The 16,149-nt window shown below is 38.9% G+C and overlaps 1 protein-coding gene across 15 annotated transcripts in view; it reads right to left on the reverse strand.

Moving 5' to 3' along the window:
* DOCK7 (dedicator of cytokinesis 7) overlaps positions 1-16,149 on the reverse strand; it is a 110,264-nt gene that overhangs the window by 69,794 nt on the left and 24,321 nt on the right. For all 15 annotated transcript variants that reach the window (XR_005933642.1, XM_030031843.2, XM_030031842.2 and 12 more), the window contains exons 3-12: positions 15,332-15,507; positions 15,067-15,135; positions 12,227-12,356; positions 11,908-12,120; positions 11,440-11,525; positions 9,201-9,267; positions 7,805-7,954; positions 5,743-5,823; positions 2,601-2,766; positions 1,786-1,928 (exon numbers count right to left, since the gene is read on the reverse strand). Coding sequence is in view for 14 of the 15 variants with exons in the window: in XM_030031843.2 (XP_029887703.1) it covers positions 1,786-1,928; positions 2,601-2,766; positions 5,743-5,823; positions 7,805-7,954; positions 9,201-9,267; positions 11,440-11,525; positions 11,908-12,120; positions 12,227-12,356; positions 15,067-15,135; positions 15,332-15,507 (1,281 nt within the window). In the remaining variant the exon portion in view is untranslated. The remainder of the gene's footprint in view (positions 1-1,785; positions 1,929-2,600; positions 2,767-5,742; positions 5,824-7,804; positions 7,955-9,200; positions 9,268-11,439; positions 11,526-11,907; positions 12,121-12,226; positions 12,357-15,066; positions 15,136-15,331; positions 15,508-16,149) is intronic.

Genomic DNA, 16,149 nt, shown 5'->3' on the forward strand with positions numbered 1-16,149 from the left:
AAACATTATAGAAAATGTGACTCTGCCACCCTCTCACTATCCAAAAGCAGAAAATATCTGATAATAAAGGTCATAAATCACTGTATGAAAAAAGAAGCAAATGGAAGGAGAAAAATGCTGGGTAGTATTCAATTAATTGTGCTCAACAACAGGAAAGGAAGGGAAGATAAAAAATAAAAGATACAGAAAAATCAGAAACTTAAAATCCTAAATCAACGTTTGGCAATTTTTAAAGGACAAATTAATAAAACAAGCTGTTTCAAAGTTGTCAAGTGAAAACAAACCTTAATAAAGTAAATAAATATATGCTTTTGTAAATCATTACTAACTTAGTGACCAGGTTTGAACTGGTGTATATTACAAAGAGGGCTGCAGAACATGGTCAGTGGAATGGCTGCATTAGCAATGCTGTAATAGTTTTTTTTCTTACTTTCTACATTTTGGGTGAATACGTTACAGAACTGGATTTTATTAACACCCCAAGCAAAAGGAACTTCCTGTGCTCCTCTGTGTCACTGAGACCCCAGAGAGACCGTTCAGAGAGCCCAATTTCAGTCATACTGAGTTCCGTGAAAGCACGGAGCTCCAGAGGCATGAGTCACCCTCCACTTACACAGTTTGCACCACTATAACTTGATGCCCTTGATGACATTTCTCCTTATTTACACTACTGTATTTAAGAGCAGACTTTGGATGGCTACCCACAATGAAAGTGGCATGTAACCAAAACAATCAGGGGGAAAAAAAAAAAAAAAAAAAAAAAAAAAAAAAAAAAAAAAAAAAAGAGCTTAATCACTTTCAATATATAGAATCCAAATTTTTGTATTCCCAATGAACAAGAAATCAGTCCAAAAAATACGTGGCTGTACACTATCAAATCCCTTTTATACACAAAGGTGACATTGAAATAACAATTTTCCTTAACCAGATGTGGCATTAAGCAAATCTTAGCAAAAATTAATGAACTGAAACCATTTTCTAAGCTTAACTAAAAATTTTATTCCGTTTAATCATGTTTTCTACTTCTTCTCAGGAAAATCCCAAGCTCTGGCTAAGAAGAGCTGCCACTCAGCAGAGCAGCATCAGAAGTGAAATGCTTTGTTTTCTCGGGCATCCCTGGACGTGTCCAGGGAACTGATGCCAACCTCAAATCACATTGATGAACCTGGTTCTGAGCCTGCTGATGTTTCAACGGGATTGTCTATCACCCAATGAAACCAAAGGAGTCAACTGACCATCATGATAAAGGCTATGCAACTCCTAGACTAGGACAAATATCTGGAATACTTTTTGGCATATACTAACCCACAGAAGCTATCCTCAGTTTTTGTGAACTTGCTTCTATAAGCATTTTTCCAAATATGTTTACCAAAAGGCCAGGCAGTGATTTTTCCAATGCATGTTAGAAAAATCTGGAGCAAAATAAACTGCTGTTCTTCTGGGGAGACCCAGTTCTATTAGTTGGAGCGGTTAAATCACTATGCCATAATGACGCTTTATCATTCAAGTCAAAACCAGCTAATAATTTCGAATTCCTAACATAATCACTCACAGTAAACTTATTGAAAGAATCCACTAATCGACTGTGGACCCACTGCTGGGAGAATTAAGCACATGATATAATAAACCCACTGCATGCTGTCCAAAGATATCCTGTGATCAGGGAACAGACATTACATGCATTGAAAGCATCACAAATTAATCATTCAGGTCTAAACTGACTCCACATGATCAAATCACTCTGTCCAAGAAGCAACTCCTTAATTAGATAGCTTCATAAAATACCTGTTTAAAGAAGTTTGTCACTGTCAGAGTAGCTGGTCTAAAACTGGTCAAATTGCAAGCCTCATCCCCACTTGTGGTTCTCTCTAACGAACGCCTCCCGACAATACTGGAATTCCGCCTCTCCGACCATGATCCTTTACGTTCTTCAAAAAATAAAAATAAAAAGGGGGAGGAATTAAAAAAAAATAAAGAAGAAAAACAATAGTCCAAGAACGTACTTTTGTTCCAACCAGGATTTTCTACACAAGAAGATAGGTGCTGCATTTGGAAATTATGCAATAAGCGTGATAGAAGAGGTGGTTATGCTAAGACAATCACACTCCTGAGGCATCAGGAGGCTATGAAGCACAGCTGACTACTTCTGCTCCTCTCACAGCAACCTCACCCCAGTGCCTTACTGCTATTATAAAAGTCTTTATCGTGTGGAGATTTATGTATTTCTCTTGCTCTGAAAGATGATGAAGTTGGCAGTTTTGGGGATGCTGAAGAGCAGTTTCAGATGAGCTATGTGGTTCACAAAGATTAATCCACTCCTTTGGAAAATGTTCATCAGCGTGTAACGCGCTCTCAGTCTTAGAAGCCTGGTTTTAAATAATATAACAGATGGTTTGCTTGTAAAATCCTTGAAAGATAAATCCATTTGTTATCATGGACTTTTCTGTTTTATTTCAACCATGACCCAAGACTATCAGAAGGCCTAGGGCAGGGGGAGGAAAGTGATAAAAGGAGCAATGGCAGCTACAGGGTATGAATCAAGACTTCAGTAAACTCTGGATTTGTCCACTTTCTCTCATGCAGATGGCCAGATACTGTACCTCCTGTGCCAACTTCTACTTCCGTGGAATCTCTTTCCAAACTTCCAGCGCTGCTCACAATGTTCATTAAATGAATAGCTGTCCAGGCAAAAGGCATTCGATACTTGCCCAGTCTTTGGCAAAACTGTTCTGCCTGGCATTTCAGTTTTTCCAACTTTTCCTTATTCTGTGAAGAAAATATTCGATCCAAGAGATTAAAAGGAGAGGAATAGGAACAAAGGTTCATTTAGCAAAATCAGTAAGTAACAATGGCATCTTTTCTAAGTTGCAATGATTCTGTGCTTCAATAGCACCTTCTAGAGGAGGATCACTAAGTGCTATGCAAACCGACTTCTGCTTCACAAAACTGCCAGCAGGCCAACAGTACCAGACACAGGACAGCCTGATAGCCAGAGCAGCTGGCTTCATGCTCTTAAGCCTCCTGAATAGCCCGTCAAATCCCAGTGAGCTCATCTGCCCACTGCCCTTTCAAGAAAAGCTGAATTTTACTCTATGAAGTCTGAAATGGCCTTTCTTAATGTGATTTTATGCAGCAGGTGCTCAGATCATCTGCAGTTGCATAGGAAACTGAAAACACTCCTCAAATAAGAAGCAGTACCATACTCATTTTGTTGAGGGGAAAAAAGGAGTAAGAGAGGACTTCTCCACAATTCTGCATATTAAAGGGCAATTTTTTGCTTTAGAAAGGTTGTCACCTAGAGGCCTTTTAGAAGTCCCCAGAGAGGGGGCTGGATAACAACAGAGCGTGCTCTGTTGCTTACATTCTTCTAGTTCAGGACATGCTTACGCACCTTGCTGGGAAGGAGATCTTGAAAAATCAACTTTTCACCTACATTTCCAAGCATCCTGCAAATCCAGCTCCAAAATTTCACTTGGGCACATGTCAACTTACTGATCACAGGAAATGTAGCTATTTACTTTTGTTACCTATGTACTTGAGGTGAAAAATATCCATTTTTCATATTGTGGTGCAGTGATATAAAGACAGAGTTAGACAAAAAATGTTAACTTCTTCAGCTAAAAATAGATTAGAACTTTAGGACGGCAAAACTTTGTTAGAGTTTGATCGAAACTAACAAATGAACATACCAGCTCCTTTGAAAAAAGCATAATGGAAAGCCTCTCATCACAAGAAGGGCTGGCATCCGTTTTGCCCTTCATCCAGTCCTCCCTATTACACTTTGATCTTCACTTGGCTCAATCCAGTTGCACAAGAAATTAGGTACCATTTCTGAGACTCATAAGCACCGCTTCACATTCCACATACCCAAGGTTTCCTTTCCAAGCTCGCTTGTACATCTTACAAACTAGAGTTATAAAATAACATACTGAGCTCAAGTTAGAATTTCTCCTTCCAACTGCTAGTAAAATCAGAGATTTGCTATGCTATAACCACTGTCATATTGGAGAAAGCACTTCAGAAAAACAGATAGTAGCCTGCGGGTGAAAAGACTGAGGAAAGGCCATAGTCCAGGTGCCACTGAATTCTGCAAGTGCTACCAGCATTCCTGTTTGCTCCTGAACGTACCAAATCTGCAATTCCCACCCACACTCTAATAGCACATGACCATACATTCTGTATGGTATGTCTAAATATTTTTATGGTTTTAATATTTTGTACCAGCTGTTGAAACTGGTTTGCTGCTAGATGACTGTAAAAGTGAGATTTGGTAAATAATTATTAGAAATCTTATACTAACACTATGATTGAAACAATAGACAAAAGTGTAGCCAAGTAATTAACTAGTGCAGGTAGTTACTCATAAGTTTTACAGTTCTTTGCTCTTATGACTAGATGTTCCTGCACTCTTGATGGGAACAATGTTGAAACTGACCACATGTGATTGAAACTGTGTTAAGCTTCAAGATCAAAGAACAAGGACAAGAACAAAGACTTCAAGGACAGCCAACAGAATCTCAAACGGGTCAGTGGTTGTAAAAGCAGCCCTTCGACTCAAATAAATTCTTCATTGCGCATGATCGGGTGTAGGCAGTACTATGATAATCAGTTACAATAATTTTTATGTGTGTATATACTAATCTGATTAATATGTAATTAGTTACTCCATATAACCTGTTTGTGCTGAAGCTGTGGCATGCACACTAGGTGGAATTATCCCCCGTGCATCCAGCGCTGCAATAAAGAATGCCTGCTTTCTAAAACTCCAAAACAAGTCTTGGAGAGTTTCTTCGACTGGTATCAATTCCAATACACTACAATGAGCAACCAGCTGCCAACTGCAGGTTATAAAATGGCATTCTTCTCTGTGGGGAAACCTCTGCTTTTAGTCCTGCAAGGAGACAGGCTACATTTAAACATGGAAAGGAAAGACAAAGAATCGGTCAAACTGGGGCAGGTCCATGCCACCCCTGCACTTCAAAATGCAAGGACTTCACTGCACAGGACAATGCCCAAAACCATTGAAGGCAGGAATTAAAACAACACTGTTAGTGAAAAAAACCAAACACTAAATTATAAAAATTTTAAATTATCCTTACTATATGTAAAAAGGACAGCTTCATCCTGCTGTTGAGTGTGGCCCTTCTTTACAGTATTAGGAAAAAGAAAAATCAGCAGAGAATAGCAAAAAAAAAATGAACCAGAAATGCACTGCAATTCAAAACCAGGCCTGATGGAGAATCTCCTGTTAACGTATTTCATCTGTTTTATAACCCTTCTAGAGGAAGGCAGAGGTACTGTGATGGAGTTAAGCTGCAGAAGCAATGGAAAAGTTGAAATTTTACTGCAAATTCAAGTCAAATGCTGCCTTTCCTTGACCCAGCTATAAGCACACAGCTGATCCTTTGGGACAGGGAATCACAGATGACTGAGCTTGATGGTAACCACACATCTCCCCTGCCAGCTACAAAAACTGATGACCTTTAACTACTCCACCCCAATAAGGCATCAAGATTCAAGGGTCTTTGACTCTTCTTTGGCCTTTAGAATTTGACTAGATTCTTAATTAAAAATGGATCCTTTTAACAACAGGAACAGTATCAATGGTTGTTAAGTCCAAGGTGAAAGAAAATAATATAAGTTCAAGGTGAAAGAAAGTAACGTATGTTTCATTTGTTAATAACAAAATGCCTTCAAGCGCTTATAGCCAAATTTAACCAAAACATCAAAAAAAATTCTTACCTTTGCTGCATCAGATTCTTTAAAAATCATATAAGGCTCTGCACACTCCCCAATATCTCCCTGCTGTAATACTTTTTCCAGCTGAGAAGGGAAAATGAACCATTAGAAGGACATGTATCCAGCAAGGATTGTTAAATTAAACAAACACCAGGAAGCAAAAACATTCTTTTAAAAGAGTTAAAGCTTGATTTCCCTTTGTGAGTCAGGGAACAAGCACTGCACTCAAGTTGTTAGAGCCATTAAGTTCCCGGATCTCCAGCTATAACTGAATCACAGGTGTAAAATACAGGTTCAAAGGGAACATTTATCACTTCACTTTGGTGTGATCTGTTCTAGAGCCACTTTCAGCTCATTTTTAAGGTCTTAAAGACAGCTTACACTAACTGTCTTCAGCATCATCATTTTCAGAATTCTGTTCTTATTTCTGTTCTCCATATTAAGGACCTATTGTAGCAGCATAAAAAGGTGACTCAGATGCACTCAGCTGAAACAAGCACTATTTTAAATCAGTGTGTTTTCAAATCAAATAACGAAATAATCAAATAATTAAAAATAGCCAAAGAGTAGATGTTTCCTTCTGAAGTCTCCAAGTAAGTCAATGCCTCCTCAACACAAAACTGCTTAACACCCAGTTTCTGATAGAAATATCCTCCCTGTCACACGCATGAAGACTGTTTCTTTTCAGAAGCATCCTGGCCCTCCCTCCCACGCCCGCTACTGTGCACATGCTGTTACTAGATTAGAATATCCTTAAACTTCTCCCATGCTTATAGAGTGCCATTCATACTTGTCTATTAGTAGAACTCCAAGAGGCTACCAGAATATAAAGAACAAAACTACTTCCCATCAAATCTTGCACTCCCTGCTGAGTTTATGCTAGCAATACCAGCTGTCTGAAAAGTGGTTTCCCAGTGAGTAAGACCCATGTGAAAATTCACCTGATAAGGCACACTATGCATCTGTCTTATTTATCCCTGACTATATCCTTTTCATCATTAAATCAAAAAATCACCTAAACCACCAGCTCCTCTTGGATCACTGGTTTTACAAGCACTAACGTGCTGTCACAAGCTCTTTTGGACAGATCCCCACCTCATAAATATGGGGTTCTCTCTTCCTCATATCTTGTAAAAATCAGAAGAGTGAATATGTGTGCACAGGCAGAACATGATTTTTAGAAGGAACTCAAAGAATCATACCAAAAATTGGAGATGAGAATATGCTCCAACACTACTAAAAGCCTTATTCTCACCTGGGACTGTTTTGTCATGCCACAAAGTCTTAATTCATTTTCGAAAGCTTATTCCTCATGTAAGAAGCAGTTCATGAAGAACTTGCACAAACCTCAGTCAACAGGGTTCACAAAACACAGGACTTAGCTAGCCGGCAATATAACCACTGCCTGTGAATTGAAAGCAGGTACTGAACTCCCCTTTTTACAATAGGATGTTTTTTATGCAGAGACCAGCCAAAAAAACTGATTCAAATGCCAATCTGAACTAGTAGCATTTGTGTGCTCATTGAATCAAATGAAAGAAGAGAAAATAACTTTTATCTTTGTATACTTAATTCCAGGAGTGACCAATGTGGCATTTTATTTCAGTTATGGATCTCACTCTCTCAGCAATTTCAATTCTTAAAGACATTTGAAAATCTGGCTTAAGGGCATATATCATTTTTTAAATGAGATTCAGATCAATATATATTTTTAAATCACTCACTTGTCGATCATCTTAAGGAGTCAGCACATTGTTTCATATGAAAACCAAGGTCAAGCCCCAGAAAGCTGCTCTATATCAAGCAAACCTTTATGCTTTTTTCAGTTTTTCAATGATACAATAATGCATATCTCCACTGAACTGTTTCTGTTACAAAGGAACTTAACGTACTAAGAATATCTGAAATGAAACAGAATTCTGTGGTGCCAATGTTTATGCTTTTGAGAATAGAATTCTGCTCTCTAAATGTAAATAAGAAATCAATTAGTCAGCCAGACTTGTTTATATTTTATTTTAAATAGAAAACAAGAGACAACAAGTTAAATTTCTCTGGCATTTCTTACCTTTATTACCAGAAAGACATCTTGAGAGGGATAAGTGATAGAAAAGATGGCAGATCTGGCCAACGTGGATATAGCAGCAGGGGGGACATGTGGACGAAGCATTCCCTTCATTTGTTCAGAGTTTAAATCAAAGTAGAAATTTTCTGAAATCTAAAGAAGAAATTGGGTAGCTTCAAGCATTAGTTACACTTTTTATTTTTGGCAAATTCTTCATAAACACAACAGACAATTTCAAAGCAATAATAAAAAAAACTAACAACGGTGCCTCCTTTCAAACCACGTATAAAAAGAAAAACAAAAAGGCCTTTTCATTAAGAAATCAAGGCAGGACAGTGGGAAAGAAGAAAGGAAATAGAGCGAACAATACACACTACCTATAAAATTTCTTCCAGCTCCCGTAAGGTATGTAGTTCCATCACAGGACTAGGAATTACAATTGCTATCTGAATTAAAAATATCAAAGTATCAAAATAGAAAATGATCTTTAAGATCATTCACAGAAAAAGAAAAAACAACACATCTTGAAGCGCAGACAGTGAGCTTTCTATGCTGAAGCACCAAATCCTTGACTGTATCAAGGCTTCAAAGCCAAAATGAATGTGAGCTGGTTATCAACACCAGAGGTCACTAAAGAACTTACTACGTTAGAGAAAAAAAAGAAAGGAGTAATGAGATGATAAAATTGGCTTATGAAATGTGATTTAAATATTAAACAAAGTTCACATAATATTCCACATACTCTCATCTACATAACTTAAAACTCAATGCATTAAATTCAAGTCTTAAAGAGATAAATGTCAAAATGCATATTTTTAACATTTTTCTCTCTACTACTGCTAATATCTTGAATTAGGAAAACTAAGAGACTCTTCAAATATTAAATACAGAACATAAATAGGGGAATAAATGTATTTTGCATTTCCTATAACTTAGATCTTGAAAAGACTCCTCAGTTTTGTTTTGATTTTAGCAATTTTAGCACGTATGACTTTCTTGTGCATTATTAAAATGTTACTTGGACACATACCATGCTGAATCATGAAAAAGAGATTAAGAAAGTCATAAAAACTTAATCTAAATAAAAGGTTTCAGCTACTTAAGTTCTCTCTGGGGAAGAGACTTCTGAAAGCCAAGATTGGACAATATATATATTCTGATTTCAGGCACTTGCATATTAGATAATATTTTTAGAAAAGTGGTTATACTTCAACTGTTTTACTAAGCAGAAGAAGAACACAAAGATGGTTCATGAAATGCCTTCATCATTCTTCCAACCACTGGTATGTCACTGCCTCCATAAAGGTTTGTTTCCAGAATTAATTCCTCTCTTTTTTTTCAAATACAGGTTTGTAATGCTTCAGTGGAAACATCATCACTCAAGTAATTAAAAACCTACCTTTTTCTTTTCTTTAACATCATACAAAGCCAAACTTGCAAAAATGGGCTCAATTTCTATTTCAAATCTTGAAAGAAAGAAACACATAAAATCAATTGACTTGCATTTTGTAAGAAAGAATAACCTACCCCCCTCTCCAAATACTTCCTGCGTAAGGTGGCGGCTGACCACTGTTAAGCCTAGATGCCAGGAACAGCTGAGCCAACCTAAGGGCTTGCTCCTGCTGAAAAGGGAGGTCTCGCTCCCCAGTATTCCCCCGGCTCCTCTCCTGTCCTGCTTCCCCTGCATTGCCTCTGCTCCCTTCCACCATGACACACGTTGGTGCTCCCTGGACCTTCTAAAAGCCATTTCAACACGTTGACCCAACAGAAAGGTTGGGATTAGGGTCACAGGACATAAAGCATACTTCTATAAATGCTTTTATCTTCTTCAAGTGTCGTTTGAAAGCTAAGCAAAGCAACCTAATAGCTTCCTTAAAGCTGGCATAGCTGGACCACTTATCTCGTCTGATTACCTTGAGAAGCTGTTCTATGCACTAATTTACTATGCTGACCTGTTGATATGGCTAAATGGCCAACCACTCCTCCCAGCATTACTGACCAGAAAGCTCCTTCCTCTGGAGAGTCAGAGGCAGCTATTTTGGCAATTTTCAACATTTAACTTTTGTCAGAAAATACCAATATTTCAAAAACTCTCCCAGAAAGGTGTCAGTTTTTCAGAGTAACTGTTATCAAGTATTCATGCTAACTGAAACACTTCCAACGAAAACACTAACCTACCAAATAAAGCTAAACTTATTGTTAAATCACCTGGGAAGTTAAAGAAATTAAAAAACATTCAAAACCTGTCCCTACACCAAAGTAAGCAGGGGCTGAAATGCCATTCTCCTGTCTGTACAGCCTTCCCATGAAATTAATGCCCAATCCATGGTGGGACACCCCCATGCACCCAGTCCTTGCACAGACCTCTCAGCTTTTCAGCCTGGAACTCTCTTCTGCCAACAGGGAGAACAACATACAGGACTGCATCATCAAGCAGGTATTTTCTTTAGTTTTGCAACAAAGGTGAGATTAACCTGAAAATGACCCTGCTTAGGTCATCTTAGCCTTGTCCCCAGGGAAGAGACTATGTACTTCTTTTTGTGTCACCAAGATAGCACGATCTTGGATGCTCACTATTACAACTGTTAAGTATGGTTTCAGAGATTACTTTGGTACACAAACAAGCATGTACTTGGGCCAATTTGCTATAATTTACAGTCAGTAAGAAATGCTTAAATAGCAGAAATCATTAATTTCCAGCATCTAACTTATTTATGCTAAAGACACCATCCTTTGGAGAGGAAGCTCCACTGCTACTGCATATTATGTTGTTCCAGTTCATAAAAGGCTGCAAAATCAGTTCATCTCTATGGCTATATTAGGTCCTGGAGTACTCTACGAGCAGGAGATATGTCCCACACATATATCTCAGTTATGAGCCGCAATGTAGTCTAACTGAAGCTCTCTAATAAGAAGGGTTGACCTAACTGAGGACACAGAAGATGAATACAGCAGTGTGGAAAATCAGTTTTGTACTTTATTTCTCCAAGGGAATAACAGTAAAATTTTACCTTGTGTTATTAGAGAAGAGTTATAGGCAATGAACCAGCTGCAGGTAACCCTATATTCAGGAGCTCCACTTCATTAAACTTGTTTAACAGGTTTCTATTCCTCCAGTTAATGCTTGCTAAGTATATAAAGTCTTCACTCTTAAAGGGACACAGTCAAGGTTGTTGAGCCTAAACTTCAGCAAATCTTTGGTTGTCTTATGTTTTATGGCTTAAGCATTTTTAATCTCCCCCCCCCCCCCCGCCCTTAAACATCCTTGTTACAGAGCTGAACACCAATGACTGGCCAACTTCAACTGAGCAAGTGCAGTGACACATGCATGCTAGTAACATGGAACAGTTATAGCTACAGACTGGCTGGAAAGCAACACAGAAAAGCCAAGGAAGGTGAATATTTTCTATGTCACACCAATGCAAAAAAGTCTTGAAGATAAAACTGTCTGATGCACAGTACTCTGTAACTTATCTGTTATGGAACTAACCTTTAAGCCTATGACCAAACCAAACAATGTTACATCCCTTCAAGCGTAATAAACAAGGCAGCAGAGTTACTCCAGATGCACGTGGATAAAACAGCAGATTTAAATTCTCAATTTCTGTAATGCAGCTGTGTGTTGGAGTGATACTTACTTAAGGGACAAACACTTCACCAGGAGTCTTTGGCCAAAGTGTTCTTTGGGTACTTCAGGGACACTAAGTCGTTCTATGGGCTCCTCCTGAAATTAAAGACAAGACACTTGTACAAACCACTAATAGCATTATGTATCACTTTTTACTTCTAAGACACTGGCACCAATTTAATCCGAGGCTTACCAGCATGTTGCATTCATCAGCAGCTACAAATATGCTAAATTAAATCCCTTTAATGCTTCTACATTATAGGGGATTGCATAACCATAAAGGAAAACCAGTCTTCAGAAAGTAGAATCTATGACAAGACAATATGCTAAAAAACATGCGACCCACAAAATAGCCAAGGTTTTCATGGATATTAAACATAGGTGATCTTAACCCCTTTAAATCCATGGCAGACTGACAATTTTCACACTCCCTATATCCTTCACTTTTTTAGTCTCATCCACATGTATATAAAAATACCTCATCTGGTGCTGGATGTAGTGCAAAAAGCTCCTTATGCCTACTGGACTTCCTCTGATCTTCATTGTGGTGGTCAATCTCTTCATTTGGGGTTCGGTCCAGCAGGTTTGGGAGAAGGGCATCTGGAAGGGAGTTCTTCAGATCAAAAATACTGCATGCCCAGCTGCCCCGGGGAGTATCGTCAATTGACATTGAACGTCGTTTAAGGTCATCCTGAGATTCAACAAATTAAAAGCAACTTATAATGGGAAAGGGACTGCACTTTTAAAACATGACTATAAATTAGGTTTTATGTAGCAAGGTTTTAAAGGTACATTACTTGTTCATCCTGGTAACTGTTGCCATCCGGAGCTTCGTCAGACTCAAAGATCTGTTTGGGGAGCCCCTTTTGCCTCTCCTTCTGTTTGTCTAAGGTGTTGGGATTAAATCCAGTTCCCAGCTTGTGATATCTGAAAACAAAGTATTTCAAATGCATTCTTAAGCATCCTTTTTGACCCCAAACCCAGAAGCAGAATTACAGAACAAACCTAGTATTATCAGTGTGGGTCCTCTCAAAGCATAAACTGCTGTCTGCAAACAGTATTTCCAGTCACCCTTCACTGTAGCTGGCTAATAATCCAACAACCAGTATTCCCATACTACAATGTGACTCTGTTCAACTATAAAACAACCCTGGGTGATGTCAGAAGAAGTATCATCAATGGCCAATTAAGGTCATCGTAAAATGTGTGATTGTGATGCCAAGCTTAAAACAGGCCAAGAACATGAGGATTGAAGGGCAACGGTTCTGCTAGAGCAAGAACTGACTTGGAGAAGACAATATTAGTAACTTGAAAACCAAAACATCAACTTCAGATAAGACTGCATGAAGCGCAGAAGTCCTGAGCACCTCTGGAAAACATATGACTTTACAACCCCAAGTAAAATGAGCATCTCCCCATAGCATCTTTATACGCAGAATCAGGTCCTTCAGAGCTTTCCAGGGTGTAAGAGCGCTTGCTAGTAAACAGTCTGTCTACTGTTGCTGACAAGATCAGATCTCTTTGACTAGCAAATTTTTGGATACCAAATGGCACTATGTCTATATTTACACACGCATATGGCCAGAGCCACAGCCTCCTTACAATGCAAACTCTTAAGTCAGTTCTGAAGTAGTGCTGGGGTCACGTCTAGAATCAATTATTCTTATCCTGCCCTGTTACTAAAGTTACCACAGCAGGATGCACAGATAAGTGAAAACCATGGACGTGCTAGCAGTGAATAATGAAAGGGAGGAGAAAAAGGAAGAAAGCATTTTCCTCGCTAGGTTATAACTCCCAAGAGCTGAACAATACGATCTGTATAATCCTCACCTGGATGTCTGCATTTCAATCACAGCTCCACCAACAAGTATAAATTCATTCTAAATCAGACCTGACTTCAGAGGTGCTTGTGATCATTACTGCCATCAGTCTAGTATATAGAAATCACGCCATATCTAGCATACAGAAATTACGCCATAAGGTTGAAATAAGAACATGCTATTTTTTTTTTCAGGCCAGTGAAGAAAACTTATTTAGCTTTTCCAATACCATTAAAGTAATCAAAGAATGGATGGATTTGCCTGCCCCCAAAAACATTTTGGTTACAAAGAACCGTAGACAGAGATTGACATAAAGATTATTTCCCTTGGGGTGGGGGAGAGAGGATGGCACATCAGAAGTCATGTTCTTCTAAAACTAGGAGAGCTGGATTTTGTACCCCCAAAGCTAGCCAAAGCACTTGTAACCATCCAATAGGATGGATTAAGAGAAACCTGTTAGCATCCTTACTTGAAAAGTAATTCAATCCTTCCCAGCTAGGCTTTCGGGTTCTTCTCCTGCTCCAGCAGTAACCCTTCTGTTTCTACCCAGTCAACCGCCATGATTTTATCCAAGTAAAATCTGCTATGAATGTTTATGGAAGTGCCTCTCCTCCTCTGAAGGGGCAAGACAACCTTTGACTGTAGTTCAACAATCACTCATCACACCTTCAACCCACCCTGGCAACTTTGATGTCTTTAGCTTCATGCTTTCCCTGACACAAAACACAATGTGCAGCTGATCTGCACAGGACAGAAAGCTCTACTACCTCCAACTAAACCTCTTCAGTGCACGAATAACAAGCAGGTATTTCAGATACCAGTGAAAGTCGCTGAGAAACCAAGAGGTGTGCTGGCTGAGTGGGTCACATTGTCCAAGCCTACTGTGCATTCTAGACTCTGCCCACAAAGGCTGGGAGTTAATAAAGCATCTCTCTCAGGTTTCTTTCTGGGTGGGGGTTGGTTTTTATTTTTTGGTATGAGTTACAAAACACATTTTTATTAGGTCATCTTAACACTGCAAAGCGTATCTTCAGCATCCCCTGAAGTGGTTCTCAGGACAACATTAAACCAGTGAATTGTAGCAACTGCCACAAGGGCAGAGCTGTAGCTGTAGTCAAGTCACTTGTAGGTGATGCACATCACATGGATCACTTACTCCTTGACAGTAGCTCTTGAAGTCATCAGACTTTCAATCATCCGAGAGAGTGTATGTTCCAAGTAAAGCTACTCAGAAACCTTCCTGCTAATTTGCATAAATTAATCAATGTATGCACATTCTCTAAACTGTTAACTCATTAGGTAAATGTTGTGATAGTTCAAATATTAACAATTATTTGTTTAAATTACATACTTTCTCAAAGTCTCTTTGGGAACAAATGAAAGCTGCAGAGGACACCTTATCTATTAGGTGGTTTTGACTGCACATGAATCTTACATCATTACGAAATTAATGCAACTTCTCTCTAAAAAGAGCTAAAAACATATGGAACAGAGAACGAAACAAATGCTGGAAGTAATTTTACTTGTTCGCATCCCCTAAATTCTCTACCATTCTAAAGGAGCAACTGTTGACTAAAATGGCCTAGATTTTCAAAAATGCCCCAAGGGGTTTTGACATCTGAGATCTAATTTTCAAAACACAAAGCATCATTTCAGCTAAACACAAAGCATCAGTTCAGCTGAGCTGGGCAACTAAAAGCCAGGGCACATGGAATCAGTAGCCAGGACAATAATTTTTGAGCTTCCTCATACCAGCTAGCCACCCTGCAAAAATTTAAATATGAAATCAAGCTGACAAATACCACAGGGGAACTCACTTTCTGTTCACAATTGCCCAGTCTTCCGTGTAACTTCTTACACAGTCCCTCACATGAGGGTCCATCTCACTGTTAAAAGAATAAAAACAAACACCTTCAAAATCACAGACATGATGATGACTTCTTAAATATACATACTTTCACTTAGGTTTGTATTTACTTTTCCAGGCATTTACAGCCAAAAACTCCAGGCTTCAGCCTTGCACATACTCAAATGCAGAACAATTAATTCCCTTGAGCAAGGTGTCACCCTGTCACCTCCTACCTCTCTTCAGGCACAGCCGACACAAGCGTTCGACATTCTCGGGGGGTGTAAACAACCTCGATGTCATCGGGAGGAAACTCAAGCAAGTCTCTTAGGGGTCCGGACTCCACTGCAATTGGGTGTGTAATAAGGTAGTCCTCCAACTCAACTGGGTCCACTGCTTCTGTAAGCGGTACCTGGGAAAAAACAAGCAATGGAAGGGTCTTAAAACAGAGAGAAAGAAAAAAAAAAAACCCAACCCACACACATATATTCTACTTTGGTTTTTAAACCAGCTCTTCTGCCTTGTTGAGGAAACTTGATCTAACAACAGATGACAATTAACCCTAGTGGTGTTCATCTTAGCTAATGCACACCATATAGTTATTTTTCATGTCTTATCTTTTACCTGATACTTTTCCAGATAGTTCTAGGATGCATACCATCATCATCTCAAAAAAAAAAAAATCATCTATTTTCAAGAAATTCATTAGTTTGCATCAGAAGAAAATATTACACTGTATTTGCCACGTGTATGACTTTGGATTTCTTTTTACCATGCTGCTGCTCTGATCACAACGGGAACCTTCACCCTGATGCTAGAAGAACCCTCTCACCCTCAGGCACGGCCCCCAGGCAGGAATCCAGAGCACAGGCTGATTTACCAGAAACTCACAAAGCCGCAGAACTCTGAGGACTAACATTATTTCGAATTAAATCACTTCTCTGGGGAACACAAAACACAATGTTCATCCACCACAGGTACAAGTTTAACCACCTCTTCTCCCTGATATTAGGGCCTTCAGTGCCACGATGACTCTGCCCATGCCAGGCACTGC

Source organism: Aquila chrysaetos, chromosome 12 (genome assembly GCF_900496995.4).
Source record: "Aquila chrysaetos chrysaetos chromosome 12, bAquChr1.4, whole genome shotgun sequence".
NCBI lineage: Eukaryota > Metazoa > Chordata > Aves > Accipitriformes > Accipitridae > Aquila > Aquila chrysaetos.